At 39.3% G+C, this 23,288-nt stretch overlaps 1 protein-coding gene across 1 annotated transcript; it reads left to right on the forward strand.

The window, feature by feature from the left end:
* Positions 1-1,056: 1,056 nt before the first annotated feature.
* LOC146474681 (peroxidasin homolog) lies at positions 1,057-22,883 on the forward strand. Its single transcript, XM_085116408.1, has 8 exons — positions 1,057-1,198; positions 7,843-8,127; positions 9,357-9,632; positions 15,249-15,515; positions 17,773-18,048; positions 19,089-19,175; positions 20,251-21,458; positions 22,272-22,883. Exons 1-7 carry the CDS (start codon positions 1,111-1,113, stop codon positions 20,283-20,285), a joined length of 1,314 nt encoding a protein of 437 aa, XP_084972534.1. The 5' UTR covers positions 1,057-1,110; the 3' UTR covers positions 20,286-21,458; positions 22,272-22,883.
* The last annotated feature ends 405 nt before the right edge of the window (positions 22,884-23,288 follow it).

Below are 23,288 nucleotides of genomic sequence, written 5' to 3' on the forward strand. Positions count from 1 at the left end.
TAATCTCGCCGTTTTAGAGGCTACCACTTTCAAGATTGGCCACGTTCTCAAATCCAGAAATCTGGTTATTATGGTCTACTAATAGTGTTAATTAGTAAGTGTTTTCGACTTTAAGAGCAAATAAACTGAGTTGCCGTTCCTATATCAACATTTATTTTCAAGCAAAACCAAAAATGCGCGTTTTCTGCGGCATCGAGGAAAGCGGCCAGAGAGACAACTTCAGTCGTGAGCCACCATGACTCGATACGAACACTTTTGGCGTCCAAGTCGCTATGAAATCATCTCTCACCTCTGGATTCTTTCAGAGGATTGCCTCTACTCAGTCTCCATTCCAGCTTTATGATACTAGCCTGGGAGCTTCTGCAGTGGAAAATGGCCCGAAAGAGCACTTATAAACCGACAACTTACCGATTAGAATGTGTTTGTGCTTGCGAGCAAAACAACAACGGTTCAAATAGGTGACGTCACAAAAAAAAACTTGAGTCCTCGTTTAATATTGCAGAGCAGCGAACATTTCAAAGGAGATCTTCATATAGGACAACTAAATCCGTTTTGTTCATCTACATCGAGATATTGTCCATAGAGTCCAAGAAATTTGGCAGTGAAAGGGTTAAGGCGTCCCCCTTCGTGAACTAATCTGTACATAGCAAACAGATCATCTCCAAGGGTCAATTGTGCGGGAATTTCCTTTTGTTTTCGAGGGCCCTTTGCATCACGAGTGAACCATTTGTCTAGATTCGTGTGAAAAATAAGGTATTCTAGCTGTCCATTTCAGAACAAATGACTCTGGTGTCCAGCAGTCTTATTCACAAGGTTAATTTGCACATAAATTTTACACCATGAGCATGATGTTTACCATGTTCACTGAAGGCGATGAATGGGTCTATCGATTTTTTTTTGGCATTTCTCTGCCGGGTAACACCGGTTTTGCACGTTCAGAGTAATTAGAGATGGAGAGCACAAACCACGGTTTGACAGGCAACAGACACTTATAGAACAATGATTTGAATATGCTGAAAACCGGATTGACTAGTTAATAAAAAGAAAACACTCTAAGCGAGTTTGTCAGTCTTACAGTTGCGCAAGCGAGGAAGCAAACAAAAGCACATCATGAAGGGCATTTTTTTGGTTTTGTTGGTGATTGTTGCTGTTTTATTTGTCGAGGTCGAGTCCAGAAGAGGCTCAAAGCCTCGGAAAGGTAAACTTTTATCATATGCAGACGCGTTTTCTGTGCCCAAATATTTTTTGGTGCGATTTTGTCGCAAGCTTCTAAATCCTCAAAACGAGCGTCGTAAACTGCCTATTTTGCTTCAATCAAATGTTAACGCATCTGGTACGATTGCAATTACAGTCAAACCTGTATTAAGCAGACACCCTCGGGACCCTTGCTAGTGTCCGTTTAATGGAGGGTGTCCGCTGAAAACAGGTTCCCTTAGAATTCGTCTCAAAATTATCATATTAACATTCCTCAGTATTATACAGTAAGGCCTTGAAAAGTTCAGATACCATTCCCGTGAACAGAAAGGTGGTTGACAGATCGAAAACCAGATTGGGTTTATTCACAAGTACTGAAAACCTACTGAACACCGAAGCGAAATAACAGATCTTATAGTACCCTGCGAGCAGTGGTTTCTCCACCGGACGCTAAACTAGGAAAGGGTTCTCTCCCTTTTGTGGCGTAGTGTCCGGCGGCGAAACCACTGCTCGCAGGGTAGAAGTTACCTGCGAGTACATTTTTAAAGGGGACACATTTTCATGTAACTGGTTGAGACAGAAATTGATGAAGGATTTGTATTATGTGATTAGTTTTACAGACATGTCTCTGGGTACACAAATTTCCTATTTTGCCACGCAAACGTTTTGTCGGTAAGGTCACGTATTAAAATTTGATCACTTTTGGCAACAGAGAAAGCATTTCCTGTTTATTAAGAGTCAACAAAGACGGACAGATCTTTTTGTTGGCAAAGTTACACGACCGATCTATTAAAACGTGGACAAAAACATGCATCCTTTTTTGCAGTGTCCGTTTAATACAGGTTTTTAACAATAGAAATGACCATAAAAGTCAACTTTGAAGAGTCCGCGTCCGCTTATAGAGATGTCCGTTGAACACGGGTACTTTTTACAAAATGTGGGCGAAAAAAGGTGGGATTTGTGCTGCTGTCCGCTTGATATGGGGTCCGCTTAATACACGTTTGACTGTATACTGTTCGCAATTTTGTTGCCCTCTGTTCAGGGGCATCCAACGACCAAATCTTCCTAAATACGTCAGAAGTGCCTAAAATGGATTTGACAAGCAAGAGCTATAGGAGGAAATAACCTACATGTTACAATTGCAAAAAAAAAAAAGGAAAGACTATTTATTAAGAAAAAAAAAAGACAAGTACATGCATGCATGGTTCAAATCCCATTGAAGCCTGAAAATTTTCAGTTTTTTTTTTTTGCAACAGTCTGGTTGTTTAGATACTGACAGTAACTGCTAGTATCTTTTTACTCGGGCCGTAAGGCGGACCGAGTTAAGGTTTCGGTAGCATTATCAAATTCTTTTTTCTCTTTGGGGTCGCAATGGGCCGAGAGGTAAGACTTCGGGCCACGAGTTATTGTTCTCGGTCTCGTTTTTTGTACTCGAGTGGCACGAGTAAAGTTTTCGGTGGCGTTATCAAATTCTTCGCGTTCTTTGTACTCGAGCCGTGAGGCGCCGAGTTAAGTAATCGGGGAAGGGGGGGGGGGGGGGGGGGTCCCGAACTCCCTCATTTTTTTTCGCTTCCTAAGCTCCCCCTTCCTTTCCCTGATGTTTTCTGCGAGTCACTATTCTTTCGAATCAAAACATTTGGCGTCGGTTGTGAAGCGTTCGTGAACGTTTCCCTTAGCGCAGAGAGGGTTCTGGAGTCAGTTAGAACAAAAAGGTGAAGACAATGATAGCAGGTCGAGTGGCGAAGAAAGCTAAAACGTAAGGATTAAAGCCCATGGATATAGCATAAGAGAAGAGGAGGTAGCTTGAATATGGTGCATTCCGTTTCATCTGATTAGCGAGGGTGACAGTTGTGCATGAAATCATGAACCTTTGGAAGGTTTGTGGCACGAGCAGCACGCGCATGAATTTAACTCTGCATGATGTAGATGGTGGGTATCGAAAACGCCAATGCGAAATCGAAACAGAAAACTGTAGTGATGTTTTGCAGCTTTCTTCAGGACCCTCGCAAGACGCTGTAGAATGGTCAGAAAATTCAAGGAATTCCAAAGATTCGAATGCAGACCTCCCCGCAAGCCACGCGAATGTTTTACAGAAGAAGAATGGTCATGTCGAATCGAACGATCGATCGCAAGTGCAAGCTGAGGAAGAGGGGAAAAGAGAGACAGTTTTTGACTAGCTTTGATTTGTGTGACCACAGTAAGACTTAATTTTCCAATTTGAATTTATAGAAATGTAATCGGTGACGCGATTGCTATCGTGTCACACTCAGTCGTGCGATGACAATTCTCGTGTTTGATTCCTCCGCCGGAAAAATCCTGACCCTTCATGGGTTATCGCGCGGAGCATTTTTATTACAAAACACGAAACAAGGCACGTGCAGAAAAATTGGCGGGCCAAGGAATACATCACGCACGACAAAATCATGCGAACGTACTTGCAATTTTGTCATCAGTTTTTGAATTTGTTCAAGAAGGAAACCGTTTTGTCAACAAACTTCTTTAATTTGTGCCCTAGCCCGCTCATAGAGCTTTGTTTGGCTAAATCATGTTTCATATCGTTGATACATCTGAGTAAAAGAATTTGAGCTTACATGGATAAGTTGAAATTAGATTGTTTATGTCAGTGTATACTAAATAGGAGAATTAGAAATTGTCAATTGCACAGAATTTTTTATCCATCGTCGACAAATGCTTCCCCAAGAAACACCCAATAAACAAGATCTTCAACAGACAGACACTAAAACTCAGCTACTCATGCATGTCAAACATGAAAACCATCATCGCATTACATAAAAAAAAAACAGATAGTCTCAAATGTAGCAACAAACCCAAACCAAAATCATGACCCGAGCTGCAACTGCAGGAAGAAAGCAGAATGCCTACTTGATGGTAAATGCCTCCAAGCGAACGACGGTAACAACAACTGAATCGTACGTGGGACTGGCACAACACATTCTTCTGAAACGCCAACAGACGCAATGCAACGGAACTATCTGAACAATATATGGACCCTGACGGACGCAAACAAAACATTTCTAACTAAATGGAAAGTACTCAAAAAGTTCAAACCCGGTAATAACATTAACAAGAAATGCAACCTATGTCTTCACGAAAAGTTTATTTCCGTAGAAAAGATCTTGGTAGCCTGAACAAACGCAATGAATTACCAAGTCCAAACCCCCACAGAAATAGATATGTACTCAAAACCTCTCGAAAAACGTAAAGTAACCGTTTGTATCATGGCACGTGAATTGTTTCACGCCTCGAGGGTTAGTAATTTATCGCCCAGCAAATGCTTGTTTTAAATCACCAGTTCGAATGATTTCATAAACCCATGCCCTCATATAAATAGATACGTACCCAAAACCTCTTGTATAACGTAACGTAATCGTTTGTATCATGGCGCGTGAACTCTCTCACGGCACGTGGAATTGTATTTTATCGCCTAGCAGCTGCTTGCTTTCAATCACCGGTTTTTGATTACTTTATATACTTTACGGTCATTCGTTGAAGTTGCGTGATGAGTGTGGTCAGCTCCAGATCATACGAAACTGAGCTGTAGCAATAAAACGATGAATCACTTCTGGAGCCTGAACTATTTTTTTCCTGGGTGTATATCTCCGTCTATTTCTATCGATTTTGGGGAGTCAGCGATGCTGGAAGTTATCACTGCTAAAAGATCGTAGGCTTACGCACCTCGCAATCAAATATGGCCCGAGTATAAGCTGAAAACAGCTTCTTGTCTTTTATATAATGCATCCGTAGTAGTTCTAATCTTTTGTAGTCATGTTATTACAGACAGTTTCAATTGGACAGTAGAAAGACTATTCCTTTATGGTACTTCATACGGTGTATCATCCTTTAACAATGCCAGACCAGGGTCTCAGGATAACAGGTCAGGGTTTCAGGTTAAAACTTGGAACAACTGATCACCTGACCCAACAAATTAAATTAAAAGGTAAATTTAAGGAGATTGGCAGAGACCCACATCTATTGATCTATTGAAACAGGAGATAAATTATCATGGTTAAAATTCTTTCTTGCCTCTTTGGTAGCTCAAAAATTATCTGGAACACTGTTTTTTTTTTTTTATGTCAGGACTGACAGCTCTTTTCTTTGTTCAGACCCAACATGGCTGCCATGGAAGAGCGTTCTTTGAACGAATCTAGTGGTTCCACTGAACTTAAATTAAAATAACCTCGAAACGTGATACAGTCAAACCTGTATATAACGGTCACCCTTGGAAAATGGCCAGGTGACCGTTATATACAGGGTGACCGCTGAACGCAGGTTTGTTCTGTCGCACTTTGTAATAATCATCGCACTTTGTAATACCTGTCGCACTTTGTAATAAAATTGTCACACTTTGTAATACCTGTCGCACTTTGTAATAACACTTGTCACACTTTGTAATAAAATAGCTATCGCACTTCGTAATAACAAGTTGTCGCACTTTGTAATAATTGAAGCTGTCGCACTTTGTAATAACGATTTGTCGCACTTTGTAATAAGCTTTTAAATTACTTTTGAATACGATGTTCGGTGGAAAATAAGTGAATTAACTAATCACCCTGGGTACAAATACGTCGTTCTTTTATATTTTACTTTGCACACTACACTGAGGGGATGAAATAGAAAAAACGCGTTCTCCTCCACGCTTCTCGCAATTGTTATTTGTCTTGACTACGATGTATCGTGACTTTCTCATCATGAGTAATGACTTTTAAAAAATCGGTTTTGTTAAGCCCTCCATTGACTTGGTACTAGTCTAATTTACCGTGCTAATGACCCTATCGCATGTTTAATTTGTAAATGATAGCTTAATTCAGTTGTTAAAAAAAGTATTTATGATGGGGTCTTAATTTGAAATATAATGGCATCTCCTGCGGATGAAAATAAAAAAAGGCTTGTCTCCGTTGGGTTTTTGTTTACGAGGTAGGATTTCGGATCTTCCATTTCTGTACTGATAAAGAACCATCAGTCTGAGGTTAGCTAGGCAGAATGCATTTCCTGCAGGCACTAGAATACAACTTTTATAGCACTGGACGTCCCCACCGTCAATTAACATTTTCATTCCATGAACGTTTTCTGTCGAAACAGCTTAAAATATGTGACCTTTCATGTAATAAACCAATTAGAGTATAAACTAAGAAACAGAATTTTTTTGATCTCTGTAAAGTCATAGATATGCTAGAAATAGGCGAAAATAATAAAACAGAAAGCTTAATACTGACCCTTCGAGTTGATAGTATGTCGGCAACCTGGCCTCCTTCGTACGGTTTAGTAACCATTCAGAAAAGTTTGGTTTGCGCGCGTTTATTAAAGTTTACTCGCACTTTTTTTCAAGTTGGTTAGGTTAGCATCGAATTAACTTTGTAGCCATTTTACTAACTTTGCGTATGTTTTACAACATTTGCCTGTCATTTTTTAAGTTTGCTTGCCTACATTTTACAAAGTTTGTAGGCACTTTTTTAAGTTTGTAACCTCTGCATTTTTAAAAATTTTGACCAATTTTATTAACTTTGCGTACTTGTTTTAAAATTTGTTAAGTTGCGTGAGCTTGCATGCGATTTATAAAATTTGCATGTAATTTATAAAATTTGTGTGCAATTTTTTAAGTTTGCGCAAACTTTTTAAAACTTGCGTACTCTTTTTTAAGTTTGCGTGTATTAAATTAAGTTTGTAAGTTTAGTATTTTATTACGTTTGTAATCATTTTATTAAGTTTGTACGTCATTTAAAAAAATTGCATGCACTTTTTAGAGTTTGCGTGCATTTTATTAAGTTTGCATGTATTTTGTTAAATTTGCTCGCACTTTTTTAAGTTTGCCTGCAATTTATAAAGTTTGCGTGAATTTTACTAAGTTTGCAGGCATTTTATTAAGTTTGCGGGTGTTTTGTCCATACCGGCCACCGTACTGATCTGACCTTAACGGTCTTAACGACAATCTATTAAGATTAAACCCGCAGATTTCTCAAGAGACCTTTTAGAAAAAATTCCGGCACGCACGTGTCACGGAACTCGGAGAAAAGGCGCTATTTTTCTCGAAACTGAAGTTAGAATCGCACCTTGAAAATATTTTTCAGTGTATATCAGTGCTTTGTCGCGAACATGAAAAAAATCAGCCTTGATTTTTCGCCTTGGATCGAGTAAGTGAAATGAATCGAGCATAGAAGGCAAAAAATTCCGGAAAAAATTCTTAACTTTTTTATTCAAATATTTGTGCCCCTTTTATGAACAGACCCTGAAAAAGCTGGTAAGGAGGAGTACTGGGCCCTAAGGGAACTGGTCATAACCAGTTTGTTCGAAAGAGGACCCATGCCACCTTGTCTGGGGAAGGAGGTTATCGAAGACACCGCCTATCTTGAGTTGACACAGAAATATTCAGTTGGCAAGAGTTGGCATTGCTAATAAACAAGGAAAGTGAGGTTTGAATGTCACTGTCATTTTTTGCTGCTGGATGGAGGAGTGACTATGCAATAAAGACACCATCTTTTGAGGTTGAGGAAGAAGGGGGGGGCAGAGGCTACCATCTATTTTGGGATTTGGTGGGTCCTGTTCGAGTATAGTAGTTTTGACCATTTTTTCAATTAGCTGTAACTGAAGCCATGAACAATTTGACTGAGTGTGTTTTGGTTTCATTCCTAGGTACATGCTCAGCTGTACAATTGTCCATCAAGCCTTCTGGTAATACATTCTTCACTGGCACTGATCTAAAGTTGCGATGCAAATGCCGCATGAACCCTTCTGGAACGTATGCATTCACTAAGGATGGTGTCCCTGTCACGACAGATAGTCGCGTCACTTTAGATCGTAATAAACTCTTTATAAACAACGCGAATGGAAGGGACAGTGGGACTTACTCGTGTTCTACAACAACAAGGGATGGCAATACTAAAAGTCCAACTAATGATTTGTCCATCACTGTTGTTGGTATGTTATATATCTTCAAATTTTGTATTTCTTTCGTTCACAATATCAGTACCTCGTCTTCTTCAAACTAGTTTTCTTTTGGGGCCTCGTGTAGCCACATGCACAGCTGTCGTTAAGGGCTGCAACCCATAACATCTGTTACAGCCGAATACCCTTGATAGAGCCTTGATGCGTGTTAAGGGTATTCTTGATAGCTGTAGGTTCATTTTACGCACAAGCCAGCAACATTGTTACTTATGTGAAGCTCCATGTAACGTGTTCTTCATCCGTACTATTGTGGCTTAACCCTTTAAGCCCTAACAGTGATCAGCATCAAATTTCTCCTTGTAATATCAATACTTATTCAACCCCTGAGGTCATGAGAATTAAGGATATGATCACCCAAGGTGAATTTTCTTGATATTTTGTTAACTTCTGCCCAGAACATTTATAAGAAACGTATGGTGACAAGATAGGAGAATTTGTTCTTTGATATTTCAGTGGAACCCCGATTTTACGATAGTCGATCTAACGATATTCCAGATTTAACGATCAACATTCTGTGTCCCGGCAAAAGTTATTTATAAATCGGAAGTTCGTTTACAACGATATCCCGATTTAACGATACCATTTTGCTGTCCCCTATCCGTATCGTAAAATCGAGGTTCCATTGTAGGAGTTAAAGGGTTAACTCTTTAAGCCCCATCAGACCAGCATTTAATTTCTCATTACAGTACCATTACCTCATCAAGTATAGAGGTTAGGAGAATAAAACTGATGATCATCAATACATATATGTATAAGACGTTTCCTTCCCTTAGATGACACAGTGTTATCACTAATGAGCTCCGTCTGCCCAGTTTGAAATCCGAGTTTTCTTCTTATGTAAATTATCAGTTCGAAGGTATTGACTCAAATGCCAAATGAAGCATTTTTGGAGGTCAAGAGCTCTGGTTTTCTCTAAATATTCTTCTGTCAGTTTACCATTCAAAAGAGTTCTAATAAAAGTGTGATGTCACAAATATTTTGAATTTTGAAATTATTGGATTTGTTATTATATTCGGAAAGAGCATGATGAGAAATGCCTATTTGCCTAAAATCAGCATCCTAATTACTGCAATTTGGGGGTGAGATATTAGCTCTGTTATGCCCTGACGACTCCATACATATCCTTCTAATTTTGTCTCAGTTCCTAATGTTTAGTTAACCAATGTGCTGTGCTCACACCAAGATGATCTATTGCTTTTTAGTTCCACCAACAATTACAATAGCACCTGATAACCAGACTGTGAAAGAGGATGAGCCAGTTTATTTGCACTGTAAGGCAGTATCCTCACCAGCAGCAAAAATCTCCTGGACCAAAGACAACAATCCTGTCAGAGACGATGTCACTGGCTACACGCTTTTTCCAAATGGAACGTTTTTCATTGCCAAAGCTAAGCCCTCAGACTCCGGTACCTACAAATGCTCTGCTGGCCATCCAGGAAGCTGGACAGTGGATGCTGATGCAAAACTTGTAGTTATGGGTGAGTTTATCAATGGTGGTTTTGATTGTGAAAACAGCGGTTTGCTGTGCCTTGTGAAATTGCCCATTCCAATGTTCAAATGGAGACTGAAAGGTTTAAATTTACATTTTGTCAGAAATTGAAGTCTGTCTCTAGAACATTTGTACAGAATTCAGGCGACCTTTGACAGGTCATATCCTGGTTACTACAAAATGAAACTTAACCAATTAAATTGGTAAACATACTCATTTTTATGTGATCTTTCTAGTGATGGGTTTCATTTCTTCATATGATGCAATCTGAACAATGTGTAAATCAGGGCCGTAGTTACTAAAACAAGGAATGACCTAAAATGATCTAAAATGTTCATCAGTGTACGGGGCGGGGGGGCTGGTGGGGCTGCAGCCCCCTGTCGGAAAAAATAGTATTATTCGGGCAAAACTGATGTACTACAGAATAGTATTATTCGGGCAAAGACACAGTAAAAAATATTTTATTATTTAATATCTTGATTTATTTGTTTTCATCCCGCAACTCGTGGTGATTATTGCTGTTTTATTTGTCGCGGTCGAGTCCAGAAGAGGCTCAAAGCCTCGGAAAGGTAAACTTTTATCATATGCAGACGCTTTTTCTTTGCCCAAATATTTTTTGGTGCGATTTTGTGGCAAGCTTCTAAATCCTCAAAACGAGCGTCGTAAACTGCCTATTTTGCTTCAATCGAATGTCAACGCGTCTGGCGCGATTGCAATTACAGTCAAACCTGTATAAGCGGACACCCTTGGGACCCTTGCTAGTGTCCGCGGAAAACAGGTTCGCTTAGAATTCGTCTGAAAATGGTCATACTAATATTCCTCAGCATTAAAAGGCCTTGAAAACTTTAAATACCATTCCCGTGAACAGAAAGGTGTTTGACAGACCGAAAACTAGATTGGGTTTATTCACAAGTACTGAAAACCTACTGAACACCGACACGAAATAACAGGTCTTATAGAAGTAGTTGGACACGTCTCAAATCGGTGGGCATCGTTTGAAGCTATCTACCGGCTGCGAGCAGTGGTTTCTCCACCGGACGCTACACTAGCAAAGGGTTCTCTCCCTTTCGTAGCGTAGTGTCCGGTGGCGAAACCACTGCTCGCGGGGTAGAAGTTACCCTGCGAGTACATTTTTTAAGGGGACACATTTTCATGTTACTGGTTGAGACAGAAATTGATGAAGGATTTGTATTATGTAATTAGTTTTACAGACATGTCTCTAAGTACACGAATTTCCTGTTTGCCACGCAAACGTTTTGTCGGTAAGGTCACGTATTAAAATTTGATCACTTTTGCCAACAGAGAAAGCATTTACTGTTTGTTAAGAGTCGGACAGATCTTTTTGTTGACAAAGTTACATGACCGATCTATGAAAACGCGGACAAAAAAGATGCATCCTTTTGCAGAGTCCGTTTAATACAGGTTTTTAACAATAGAAAGAACCACAAAAGTCAAGTTTAAAGTGTCCGCGTCCGCTTAATAGAGGTGTCCGTTGAACACAGGTATTTTTTACAGTAAGTTTGGGGAAAAAAAGATGGGACTTGTGCTGCTGTCCGCTTAATAGAGGGTGTCCGCATAATATGGGGTCCGCTTAATACAGGTTTGTGTGTAGGGTTTAACTTCTTTATTTGTGTTGGAGTAGAACGTCTATGAGACTAAAATGTTGCTTACAAAAAACGAGTTGTGTTTCTTTGTGAAGACACGAGGGTAGGGAAGAAAATTACCCTACTGCGCATGAGCAGAGAAAACAATAGAAACAAAAATACATCGTGACGTAGCGTGTCCATTTAAATCCGCCGGCCTTGATAATATCAACTTAAACTTAAAAATGTTCTGAAAATGTTCTTTGAGCTAATAAGAAATGTTCCTCAGCATTAGTTCTCTTGATTTGAATGTTCACAATGTCCTGGATTTAAATGTTCATTATGTCCTGGAATTACTGGGTCTCTTTTGCTAGCAACAGGCACAATTTCACAATTGGCCGAGTGAATGTTGTTCTAGTCTTGGTTTTGACCGAGACGACTCGAACCAGCTTGTCTGGTCCGGGATGGGTTGCTGTGATTAGACCAAGCGGCCACTGACACGGGGGAGTGCGGTTATCCTTGACAAGAACTATGTCGCCAACAGTAAGGTTTCTGCAAGGCAACCTCCATTTGTTGAAGCGCTGAAGAGAGTTGAGGTACTCGGTTGACCAGCGTTTCCAAAAGTGCTGTGTTAGTGCTTGACACAGCCGCCATCGCCTTAATAAAGGTATGGGAGTGTCTGAGACTTTGTCAGGTAGTGCTTCGAGTGGCCGGCCAATCAGGAAGTGGCCAGGGGTGAGTGGTGCGACTCCGTCATCATCATTTGAGTCAAGTGCGGTGAACAGGGGCCTTGAGTTGAGGCAAGCTTCAATTTGGCACAACACAGTTGTCATCTCCTCAAAGGTTAGCTTGCTTTCCCCAACGATTCGCTTTAAATGACGCTTGCAGGCCTTCACTCCGTTTTCCCAGACGGACCCATGATGAGAACCTGTGGTTGGGCTGAATGTCCACTGGATACCTTGACTGCTGCAGAAATTCATGATAGCTTCTTGCGTGGCTTGTTCTTCAATAATGCGTGACAGTTCCTTTAAATCCTTGTTGGCACGGTGAAAGCAGGATGCACCTCCCCATTCATTTTTCCACACAATATCATCATTAGGCTCGGAATATGTTTCTTAAGCTTGTAGGAAAAAATGCACAATTTTGATCCTTCAAATACCTGAAGATGCTCCTTCTTTTTACTTGGTTCTTCAACCCTCGCACATTTAAGGATAGCGTGTTTAACCTCGAAGAGTTCGTCTTGTCGACTGGACCGGACGTAACTGCTAAGAAAACTGGAACAAAAAAGAAGTATTGAGGAAAAAAACAAACAAACGAACAGAAACGCAACAAAACAAGCACCAAATGCCTCAAGTATTAAAGCTGACTGACTCTTCTCTACACACGAGAAAGGGGCGGCAAATCATCCCCTGCTAAAAGCTCGGCTCAATAACAAAACATCTTATTCGAGCTTATAGCGAAAAAATATAAACGTTACTTTAACTAATTTAGAAGAGAACCTACGATAACTACAAGAAACTCAGTTATAGTTCGTCTAAAACGCTGTCGTCCGCCACGTAGATTGCGCGATCACCAGGCGTTTTCCGTCGTCTATCTGTCGTCCAGACCCGATGGAATTTTCTTGCTTTCTTTAGTTTCCAAACTTTGCCAAAAAGCTGTCGCCTTCGTTGCGTGAGGTTCTCGTTAATGTAAATTGCTGGGATTACATCGGGCCAAGAGAAAAACGTTTTCCTTTGCCCCGTAGCCTTTAATTTTACGATAATCGGTTTTGCTCCTGGTGACTTAATGAAAACACGATGAACAATATCAATACTCTCTCTAGTTATAGAGGAACCTAACTTTTTAGCGATTAACGGAATTAATTCTGAAAGGTTCTCGCCGCTGCGTTCAGGGACACTATGTACTCCGATGTTATACTTTATAGTATACTGTTCTAGAGCGTCTTTCTCTACCACAAGGTCCTCTACATTTTTCTTCAAGTTGCTCAATGTACGATTGCTGGTCATTAATTTTTTTTCCGTGGACTTCACCTGTAATGTTATCTGAGCCACTTTAGCGGCTAAAATGTCAATCTGTTGGTTACTTTCTTGTTGAGCATTCTTCAATTCTTCCACTTCTTTCCTGAGAATCGCGGACGAATGTGTCAATAAAGGAATAAATAACTTTGCCCGCTATCTATCCAGGTTCGGTGCAATTCGAAGCTGTTTTTTCAGATGAAATCTAAGCCACCCCCAATACCGACTTGTTTCAAGACTTTTTATATTGTTATGCAGACAGTGAGTCTTGCGAAGGGTTGATGAGTGATAAACGCAACACTGACTCTTTTCTCTAGTTACCTTTCATTGTCTCTCTACCCGCCATGGCAGGAGGAAACGTGACGAGTAGGAAGAGGTGTGGGGGTATTTAAGAGTGCGTTTGAAGACTGGAACCTTTATTCCAGACCAGTGACTTAACTGCCTCAACAATTGAGATCTAAGGCAAGCTTTTGAAAATTTCACTGGGCTCCTGATGGATATTATAATTTTTCAAAAGCTATAAAAACTGTTTCCCAAGTGACTTTAACTTTCGTTGAAATTTCATGTCGGCGAATTTTTAATTTTTTTTTTATTCCGGATTCCGGATTCCTTGTTTTAGGTAAACCCGGGGCAATTCCTTTTAGGAACTTCGGAACAGGCAATTCACTGTGATCTTGTAGGGCAACCCAGGTTTGGAACCAATAATTTCCCAAGTATGCTTTTGGAGTTTAACGCGCAATTAAAATGTGTTTTGCCAATTACTTTACACAGCCTTTTCCAAAGATTCTACATGCGAGCTGCTACATGCAAAGGCCCGTTTATTTGCTTCAACATGTGTTCAACACTTTGTTGAACCAAATGTTGGGGGCATTTGAACAGGTCGTTCAACATTGTTGAAAGCATAAAAAATGTTGAAAGCTTGTTGAAAGCGCATTGAGCTTAACATCCATGCAACATTTCCCAGGAGCACCTAACGACAATTTTCTCACAGATCCTTTGAAACGTTATTTTAGGCGATGACTGGAGTAGCTTTAAAGCTCTATAGGTTCATTTCAGGCAGCGCTATAATATTTTTTATCTGTTCGGTCATTCTAGGGGAACGTGAGTCTTTTCGAAATTAGTAGGGCATTTTTGTCCATTTCCCGAAAATCTTAGGTCTTATTTCCTCAGTTCCGAAAATCTTAGCTGACCTTTTTTCGGTACCCGAACAACATTTTGATCAATCCGAAAACACAAGCCCTAAATTCCACGTAACACGAAAGTTCGTGGTGAAAATTCCCTTTAGAAAATTGTGGGAGATTAAGGGCCTTCCGAACAGATAATTTACCGAAACAATCCGTTGGGTGCCCCTGATTTCCTTAATGTTCTCGAAAATGTTGAATGGCATTGAGGCCGTTTGAACACTCCGTTCAATATTTGCCCAACATTTGCCCAACATACGTTCAACAAAAATTGACCGAATGTTGGTCAAAATGTTGATACTGTTTAAACGGTCTTTAAGTTTTGTTATAAATGTGGCTTCATTATTCTGGAATTATGACAGGATTTGAAACAGCAACAAGGGCTTGCTTTTAAGTAACTTACAAAATCTCAACTTTTATGCCATTACGAAAATGCTCCAATAATGTCCACGTGAGTTTTATCACCACTGCTAAAAAAGAGCAGAGTTTTCTGAAGACAGTCACGTTTTGAAAACAGCTTCTAAAAAGGCAGAATGTACAAATGTACGTACACCGTAAAAAGCAGCCGATAAGCCACTCCTTTTTACCTGAAAATTTCACTCAAAATTGGGGGTGCAGCTTATCAGTTCTGCAAAAGAGAGACCTTGAAAAATGTGATTTCTCTTGAATCACCCTTTCTAAGACAAACATGTGAAGTCCAATATAAGCAAAAAAAAAAAAAAAAAAAAAAAAAAAAAAAAAATTCTAAACTTGGGGTATGGCATATCTTTTGGTGCTTGTGGTATGTGTTGTGTGGTAATGTCGTTTGTTATCCTCCTTTTGACAGGATTGCGTATTATTAATCATTATCATGTGGTAATTGCCTACCTGCACAGACCACAAAGGATTGCATGTAACTTTGAGGGACACCAGCCAATCAAAGTGACATGGAAAAAGGATGGTGGGGTTCAAGTCCGTAGCACTGACCGAATAAAAGTGGAGAACAGTGTGCTGCATTTTAAAACCGTCGAGAAGGAAGATCAAGGTCGTTACTGGTGTCTTGGAGAAAATTCATTTAGCTCAGCCACAAGCTATGTTAATATTTCTGTTTATGGTAAGTTCATGCTGTGTACCCTGTAAAGAACTGTACTTCCAATAAAGCCCAATTCTAAGGATGGTGCCTTCTTTTCAAAGTTAGTTTTACACATTTTATGGCTATGTGGGAGAAAAAGATCATAGTGTTATTGAAATATAAAAAGACAATTAGGGGTAGCCAGGCATTTTTCAGAGATAATATAATATACATGGTTTTGTTTATTTTAAAGCTTTGTAGAATTCTTGTTGCTTAATTACAATGTATCTCCTAAAAATCTGTGGCTATTCCCAGTTTTCCTTTTGGTTTTTAAAATCCTTGCTCAGACCTGCTTTTCCTGCATAGATATAAACTGGGTTAAAAAATACCTGCATTAGGAGGCACCAACCTTAAAAGAATCATGTGCAGCAAGGTGACTAATCGTACTGAGTTGTAGTGCTCTAACATGCACAGCATTTGAAGTAATGTTTAAAAAAAACGAACCGGGGTGTTTTATCAGGTTTTAGACCCGATAAAACACGTGCTGCGAGTTTATGAACAGCTTCAAAAACATTCCTGGAAAAGGATGTGTCAATAGAGTTCATAACAATTATGCTTTTGTGAACGTTGGAAATTAGCATAGAAAAAAAACACCGCAAACTAATGAGGAGTGTTTTATCAGCTGATAAAACAGTGCATACTAACGAGGAGTGTTTTATCAGCTGATAAAACACTGCATACTAATAAGGAGGAAGTTTATCGATCTAAAGTCATTGCACGTGATGTATTATCAATCATTTGATAGGTCAATGGGCCTAAGAATTATTAATGAGTTTTTGGATCATTGTGAGGAGAAGAGCTTGAGTTGAGTTTGCGTTGCTGACTGCAACAAAGAAGTTGCAAGGCATTTTCATTTCAGGCCATGTTACGTGTACACTACACAATGATACAATTCATGCAGCATTTCTCCCAACAGTAGTCTAACAGTGTTACAAGATTGTTAGACACGTTGCAATAAAAATTGTTTGGCAAAAAAATAAATGCTCATATTCATTCGCTACTGTTATTATTATTATTATTATTATTATTATTATTATTATTATTATTATTATTATTATTATTATTATTATTATTATTCTGATGTGTTGCAATTAGCCCCAATGTCATCTTATTTTTGCCCTTGTATTCTTTATGGCACTCGATGAAAGAATTTGTTTGAACAGCAAGTTAATTTGATCTTTGTATTGTTCTCGTGGTGTGTTGGATCAAGTTGTGGTGTATTAACGAGAGATTAGTTGTTGACAATTATTGGGGCTTAAAGTGCTCCAGTAAGGGTACCCAACAGTTTCCTTTGGTTGGCGTTAAGTTTTTGTTCCTTAGAATGTCTCGCTACTCATTTGTTAAATTCAGCTTAATAATCCGAGCTTAGCTTACAGAAAAATCGTTTTATTCTGAACTATTGCAGAATACTGCAGCAAGAACCATTGATTACATCACTCCTGTTTTAAAGAAATTGCACTGGCTTAGCTTCCTGTGAGAGAAAGAATATTTTTCAAGTTACTTTTAATTACCTATAAGTCCCTAAATGGTTTTGCTCCGGCATCGAGCGGTTAATCATTATATTCTTTGTCATCTTCGAGCTGTTATTTCCTTACACTCCGTTCTGGAAATTCGTTATTCCCAAGAGCAAGACAGTAACTTGTGGTGACATTTCATTTTCTCTGGTGGCACAGAAGTTATGCAATGAGCCACCACAGGCTATAAAACAAATTACCTCAGTTGATGGCTTTGGAAAGTATTTTTTTTTCTGTGAAAGCCCTCTTTTCTCTTAATTTTGATTTAAATCTACTGACTTTTTATTGTAAAGAGCATTGAGACATTTAGATGCATTATGCACTTCTTATTAAGAACTGTTGTTATTTTTAAAGGCCTACATGTATGTGCACTGAAGAAGCTTTGCTTACCGCAGCGATTTTCACAGAGATGGAAAACCCCCCAAATTACCTGTTCACGAGCGCTATAGTAGTAAACAGAAAGCACTTCCGTCAAGTATAGTCTTGACATTAATTTTATCCTTATTTTTCATGTCTTGAGACTTTACATGTATCTAAAGCTTTTGCCTCATTTATGTCAATATTAAATTATTGAACCTTTTCAAAACAAAAGCACAAATGCAAATTAGAAGCAGGTTAGGTGAATGTGGGCTGTTAAAAGGTCGTACTTGGGGATTGGCTGTACAACTGCATTTTCTTTACAAGGACTTACCAGTTTGATTGTTGTTGTTCGTGTGTGTTTACAGTTTTTCCCACTTTTGACCTGCGGCCAAAGGACACAACAGCATTCGTTGATGACCACATCTGGCTGCACTGCAATGCATCAGGTGACCCCAAGCCGAAGATCAGTTGGGGTAAAGATGTACCAGGGGGAGACAAGTTTGACAAAGACAGGTTCATTCAGCACCCAAACGGGACACTTCACATCAAGGAAGTTCGCATGGAAGACCGGGGCCGCTACTACTGTATCGCAGCCAACCTTGTTTGGATAATACAGAGCAAGTTCAGCCTTGATGTTGAGAGTAAGTTGAAATTTTGATGTACATGTAAATTTTGTGATGCTTTAGGCTTTGATGTTGCGAGGCAGGGCTTAAAGTTCTGTCTGACCTGCAAGTACCAGTAGGATTTGATTACATCACTTACAGTGTATTATATTGTACACAGTAATCTGAAGTGCTTATAATATTGTCGTTGAACTCTGTTACTCATACAGTAGTGGTGAACCCTTTTCTTTTGATGGTGATCTCACCGTTGACTGAACTTATCATTACGTGCTTCAAGGTTATTCCCGTCTGCATGAGGTTGCATGAAGTAAATTAATTTTAAGGAATTTTCAACCAAGCCGCAGCACTATTAAGAGTGAAAACATGTTGAAACATGTCTACATGTGCTCTGCGTTTTTCTAATCGTTTATTTATCTGTCAATTTATTGAATTGTCACGAAAGGTAACAAAATAAACAACAAGAAAACACACAGGTGTAAGGTAAAACGAAGGAAGGGAAAGGGTGTATCAAATGGCAGAGACAGAATGGAGTCCCAATTGACAACTGCCCTCTATAACTAAGAAAGTAAAAAAGGACAAAAGTCAAATGAGGACTATGAAAAAACAAGTTGCCCCTAATGGCATTTACACGGAATGCTTAATGTAGCCCCATTGTATGCTTCGCAGATTTTTAAAAACTATTCTCCCTTCGCAATTGAAATAATTGAATGGTTTTATTCAGAGAGACTGCGTGATATTTTATCGTTGTGTTAATGGAAATCATACCGGAAATTACTCTGCAATAACGTCATGACCCCGCTGGAACTGGTTTGGCTTCCTTCGCGTTGAATTATTCGATCTGTTAACTCTGTGAAAGCGTAATTTCTTCGCTGTGAACTCTTCCAATTTCCACCGTTTAAACTGTCGAGTACTACTTAGAAGTTATTATTTCGATTTACCGCTTGAGAAAGGTTTGTTTTCTTTCCGAAAACAGCAGATCGGAGTCTTAAATTCATACATGTGGCCGCCATTGAACGAAAACAACCTTTCAAATAATGATTTGCTTTGGCATCACACAGGTAGAGATGAGTGGGCCCCCTCCATCGTGATATACGGCGAAAAGAAAAAAGGCAAAAAGGGAGGAAACAAAAAACCCAAGAAGCAAGGCAAGTCAGTTGATTAATTACGCGACGATCTACGATAATTGTCTGCAACCCAACTGAATTAAAGCCGATGGAGGTGCAATCTAACAGACGCATTCAACAGTTGATTTTGGTGGAGATCTGTGCGGAAGGCTTTTATAAATAAATCGACTTAGAAATTCGGTTTCGGTTTTAAAGAAAATCTTAAGTTTCGTTTGGAAAAACAACAGCACAAAATTTTGTTTCACTGCCGAAAACTAACTCGTTTCATTTTCGGAGGGGCAAATAAAAATGCGAAGAAAGGTCAGCTGGCATTTTAGTAAAGCTAACAAAAGTTTCGTAAATTCGAGGGAAAAGATTCCGTTCTGTAAGACTTTCTGTAGCTTATATTTTCAGCTGAAGGATCCGAATGGCTCAAACTCTATTAGCTTACACAAATATGCCTTTAACAGGGCACAGAGCGATCTGGGGACACAGGAGACGGTATTTTAATTAAGTATCCTGCTTAAATGTTCGCGTTGGGTAGCCCTGAACCTGGCCTTTTCATTAATTTGCTTCCACCTACTACCATTGAAAAAACTGTTGCAGCAACAATTTCGAGTTATGGTGCGGCAATGGGCAAAAGATGAAGAAAGCACGCAAACAGTTTTTTTTCAGCGCGGTTCGGGCTGTTGTAGTCTGAAATGCATTAGTGAAAGCAGGTTGAAATATTTCTGTTTTACCAACAGCACACCATGTATTTCGCCAGTATGGTGGCTGGGAAGGCATGCGAAATGTGGTTATATTGGAAACTATTGATAAATTAAAATTTTAATATACTCGCCTCCGAGGATTTCTGAGCAAAATTTTCCCGGGAAATTTATAAGGATTCTTTTTGTATAAGTCCCTCTGAAGAGACTTGAAAACGAAGAAAACTAAACAACCAAACCAAATGTTGAAGTTTGTCCCAAAATTCCATGTTAAATGTCGGCTATTGCTCTCGCAATGTGGCCTACTAGAACTCCCGAGTGGCAGGGTCGAAATTTTTGCTTAATCTTTGCAAAGAGTGAGAAAATACGGTTTTCAAAACTTTTTTCTTCTTCTTTTTTTTTTTTTTCAGGAGGGAAAAGAAGACCAAAGACGCCTGCTCCTTAAATAATGTAGGACGTTCGCGTATCGCAGTCTACGCTTGTTAATTCACGCGCGTAAATTGAACTTGGATTAATGTAATTTTTGCAGTCTAGTAATGTGAACTGGATAAAATCCCTTTTTACACTTTAACGATACCTCGTCGATGACAAATTAAAAAATCATAGATTATTATTTAAGCGAAATCGATGATTGAAAGCTTAAGAAAACTGCCTTGATTTTATTTTATATAAGCACTGAGATTATATACAGAAACGTTTTCAGTATAATAAGATGTAGCATCGGCAAAGAGTAGTCGTAGCCTCTTTCTCAGGAATATCGGAGCAAGCGGTAGACAGTCTGCGTACGTGGCAGGATGTTAAGCAAAGGCGATAGTTGGGCGAACATATCATGCGCGGACAATACCCCAAGCTACGCAGGCTAGCCGTCGAGAGAGAAGTATGAGACCATTCGTAGTCCAGACATAGTGTTGTATAGTTGATAAAATTGCATAAACTTCGTAGCGCCTTTCACTAGGTAAGGGGCAATTAATTGATAAATAAATCGCTGGAACGTAAGAAAAAAAAAAAAAACCAACAGATTTTGACATTTCGGTGTATATTACTGTCTTCTTGCAAAAAAACTAGCACGGGCGTAACTAGCACGAGCGTATGCAAATACAGGTACGAGCTCGTACCCAGATGCTAAGCAACGACGACAGCAACGGCAACGAAAACGTCACTTGAAAATATGCATTGTCGTTACTTCTATTACTTTGCGATTATTCCAATTCGTCGCACTTGTACAATGTGGGCGGAGTATTTGGAAACTAAATTGATAAGAACGGGGTTCAAGTAAGGAATGAGAATTAAAAAATTCACCGTCGTGTGCTCACGTTCTCCCACAAAACCTTGAATTTGGTTGTTTCACGTTGATGTTTTGCGGAGGACGGCAAAGAAATGTACAAAAACGTAAAACGCACGTGCAGAGCAATTGTTTTTGCTCAATAAAACTATTGTTTTGTCGCGTTATCGTTGCGCCCGTCGTCGTCGTTGCGCGTGCGCGCGTATCGGTCGACCAACTACAGAAAAGCAAAATCACGATTGATCCCAAGAGGGCCTGAGTGTGAAAGCGGAAAATAAAACGCATATCTTCGCGCTGTCAGAGCTCTTTTACTGGTAAACCCGCCTTAAAGGGGCAGTGTCACCGATTTTTTGTGTTACTTTGAATAGCCAAAAAACGTATTTGAATCGATGGAATCGTCAAAATAATGGTTCAGTTTTGTTAACAATAACCCTAATAATGCACAGAAACTAGTATTAATTATCTTTAACCGGGGATGGCTAGGATGGAGATGGATTGCAACTTGAAAAAATTGGCCAGTTTTTTCAAGTTCCTCCTGTGTATTGTAGAGAAGTCGTCACAAACTGCTTATAGTTTGTTCTTCCCCGGATAAATCCTTGATATTTCCTTCTCGGTGCTCTAACAGCAATTTCATGTTAGAAAAAAGGTTCTTTGACAAATATTAGAGCCATTTTGACGAAAATATAGCAAAATCGCCGTGACAGTGTCCCTTTAACCACTGCCACTTGCATGTCCTCGAGCGAGGTACTTGCACTGTTAAAATGTTGTGCGACGGGCAGCCCTCTCTTTTTTAACGTTCCCCAGCGCTATATCTATCAACTCCTACTTACACAGTACTTTATGGACAACTGACTCATTGGATAACGCAGTTCTAGGGTTTCGATTGGCTTAGCAGCCGTGACATATGAGCCATTTTACCATGCCCCACAAATATGGTAAGGGGACGCGTTAGGGGGAAGGAAAATATTACTAAATCAAAAAAAATTTAGCTACGATTTTACGTGGTTGTTTTAGTATAAAAACAGTTATCTATCGTCTTGCATCCAACGCGCGCTTGTGTAATAATTTTAAGTATAGTACAAATGACGGGACCGTATTAGATGCCACTTTTCCAGAGCACGCGCGCCGAAGACACTGTTAAAGGTCTAGATTTGAAGAACGAAAAATGTATAAACAAAATGGGTAGTTTTACGATTCATTTATTACTTTCCTGTCCTAATATAATGGCTCAAAAACTAGAAACTGACTGATAATAATAGACCAGTTCGCGCTTGTTCAGGGATCATGCGTAATCAGGGCAAGTGCACATGGTGGGAAACTCAAATACAAAGTGTAGCAAGTTCACTTTCTTGAACTGTGATAACTGGGAGGATTTGACTAGATATCGATCAGCCAAACGCGCCCAAAATATCAGTGTTGTTCGCCAAACAGTGAGTTCGCGACAGAATTGAAGCTTGCGTTTACAACTTTGTTAATGTCAGATGTAGAAACTTAACATACCCCATTCCTTTTATTCAAGTTCTTTCAAATGGAAAACGCCCTATTAGTGTAGATGTTTAATCTTACAAGAGTTAGCCCTGTTCCTCCAAAGTCTTACTCTGAATCAAAAAATCCAATTCGGATTTTCTGAAATGAATCGTGCATTCTAATTTGCTGCGCTTTTATATTGACCGCTTGCTTTCCATCTGGATTACTTTTCCATGTCATTCTTCTCAACTGGCGCATTTCTAAAGTTAGAAAAATGATCGAAATATTAATCAATGTTCCAGCTTGTTTGGTTTGTATTTTTAAATAATGGGCTGTGTATTTTCTTTGTTTACTTGTGCGTCGAGGTTCACATGCGACAAAAATGCACCCTTAGCCGTAACGCTAGGTCAGCGACAGCTTTGTAGAATAACTGTTTTTCAATTGAAAATTGTGGCAAATTTGTTTTATTTTAGAGACTAAGGGCCAGATTAAACTTGGCAACAATTGCCGGGGCATGAAATGACTACCTACAAAAACAGCCGTGATTGGAGGGGAAGTAACTTTTTTGTGGCTTCAATTAAATAATTAGTAGAATATTTATCTATATATGGCGACGACGTGTCACTAAACTATTTGTCCTTTGGGACATTAATGACCAGTTACGTGAAAATCTTCAAGTAATTAACTTATTACAGAAAC

The sequence above is a fragment of the Pavona decussata genome, unplaced genomic scaffold (genome assembly GCF_977016875.1).
Source record: "Pavona decussata unplaced genomic scaffold, jaPavDecu1.1 SCAFFOLD_87, whole genome shotgun sequence".
NCBI lineage: Eukaryota > Metazoa > Cnidaria > Anthozoa > Scleractinia > Agariciidae > Pavona > Pavona decussata.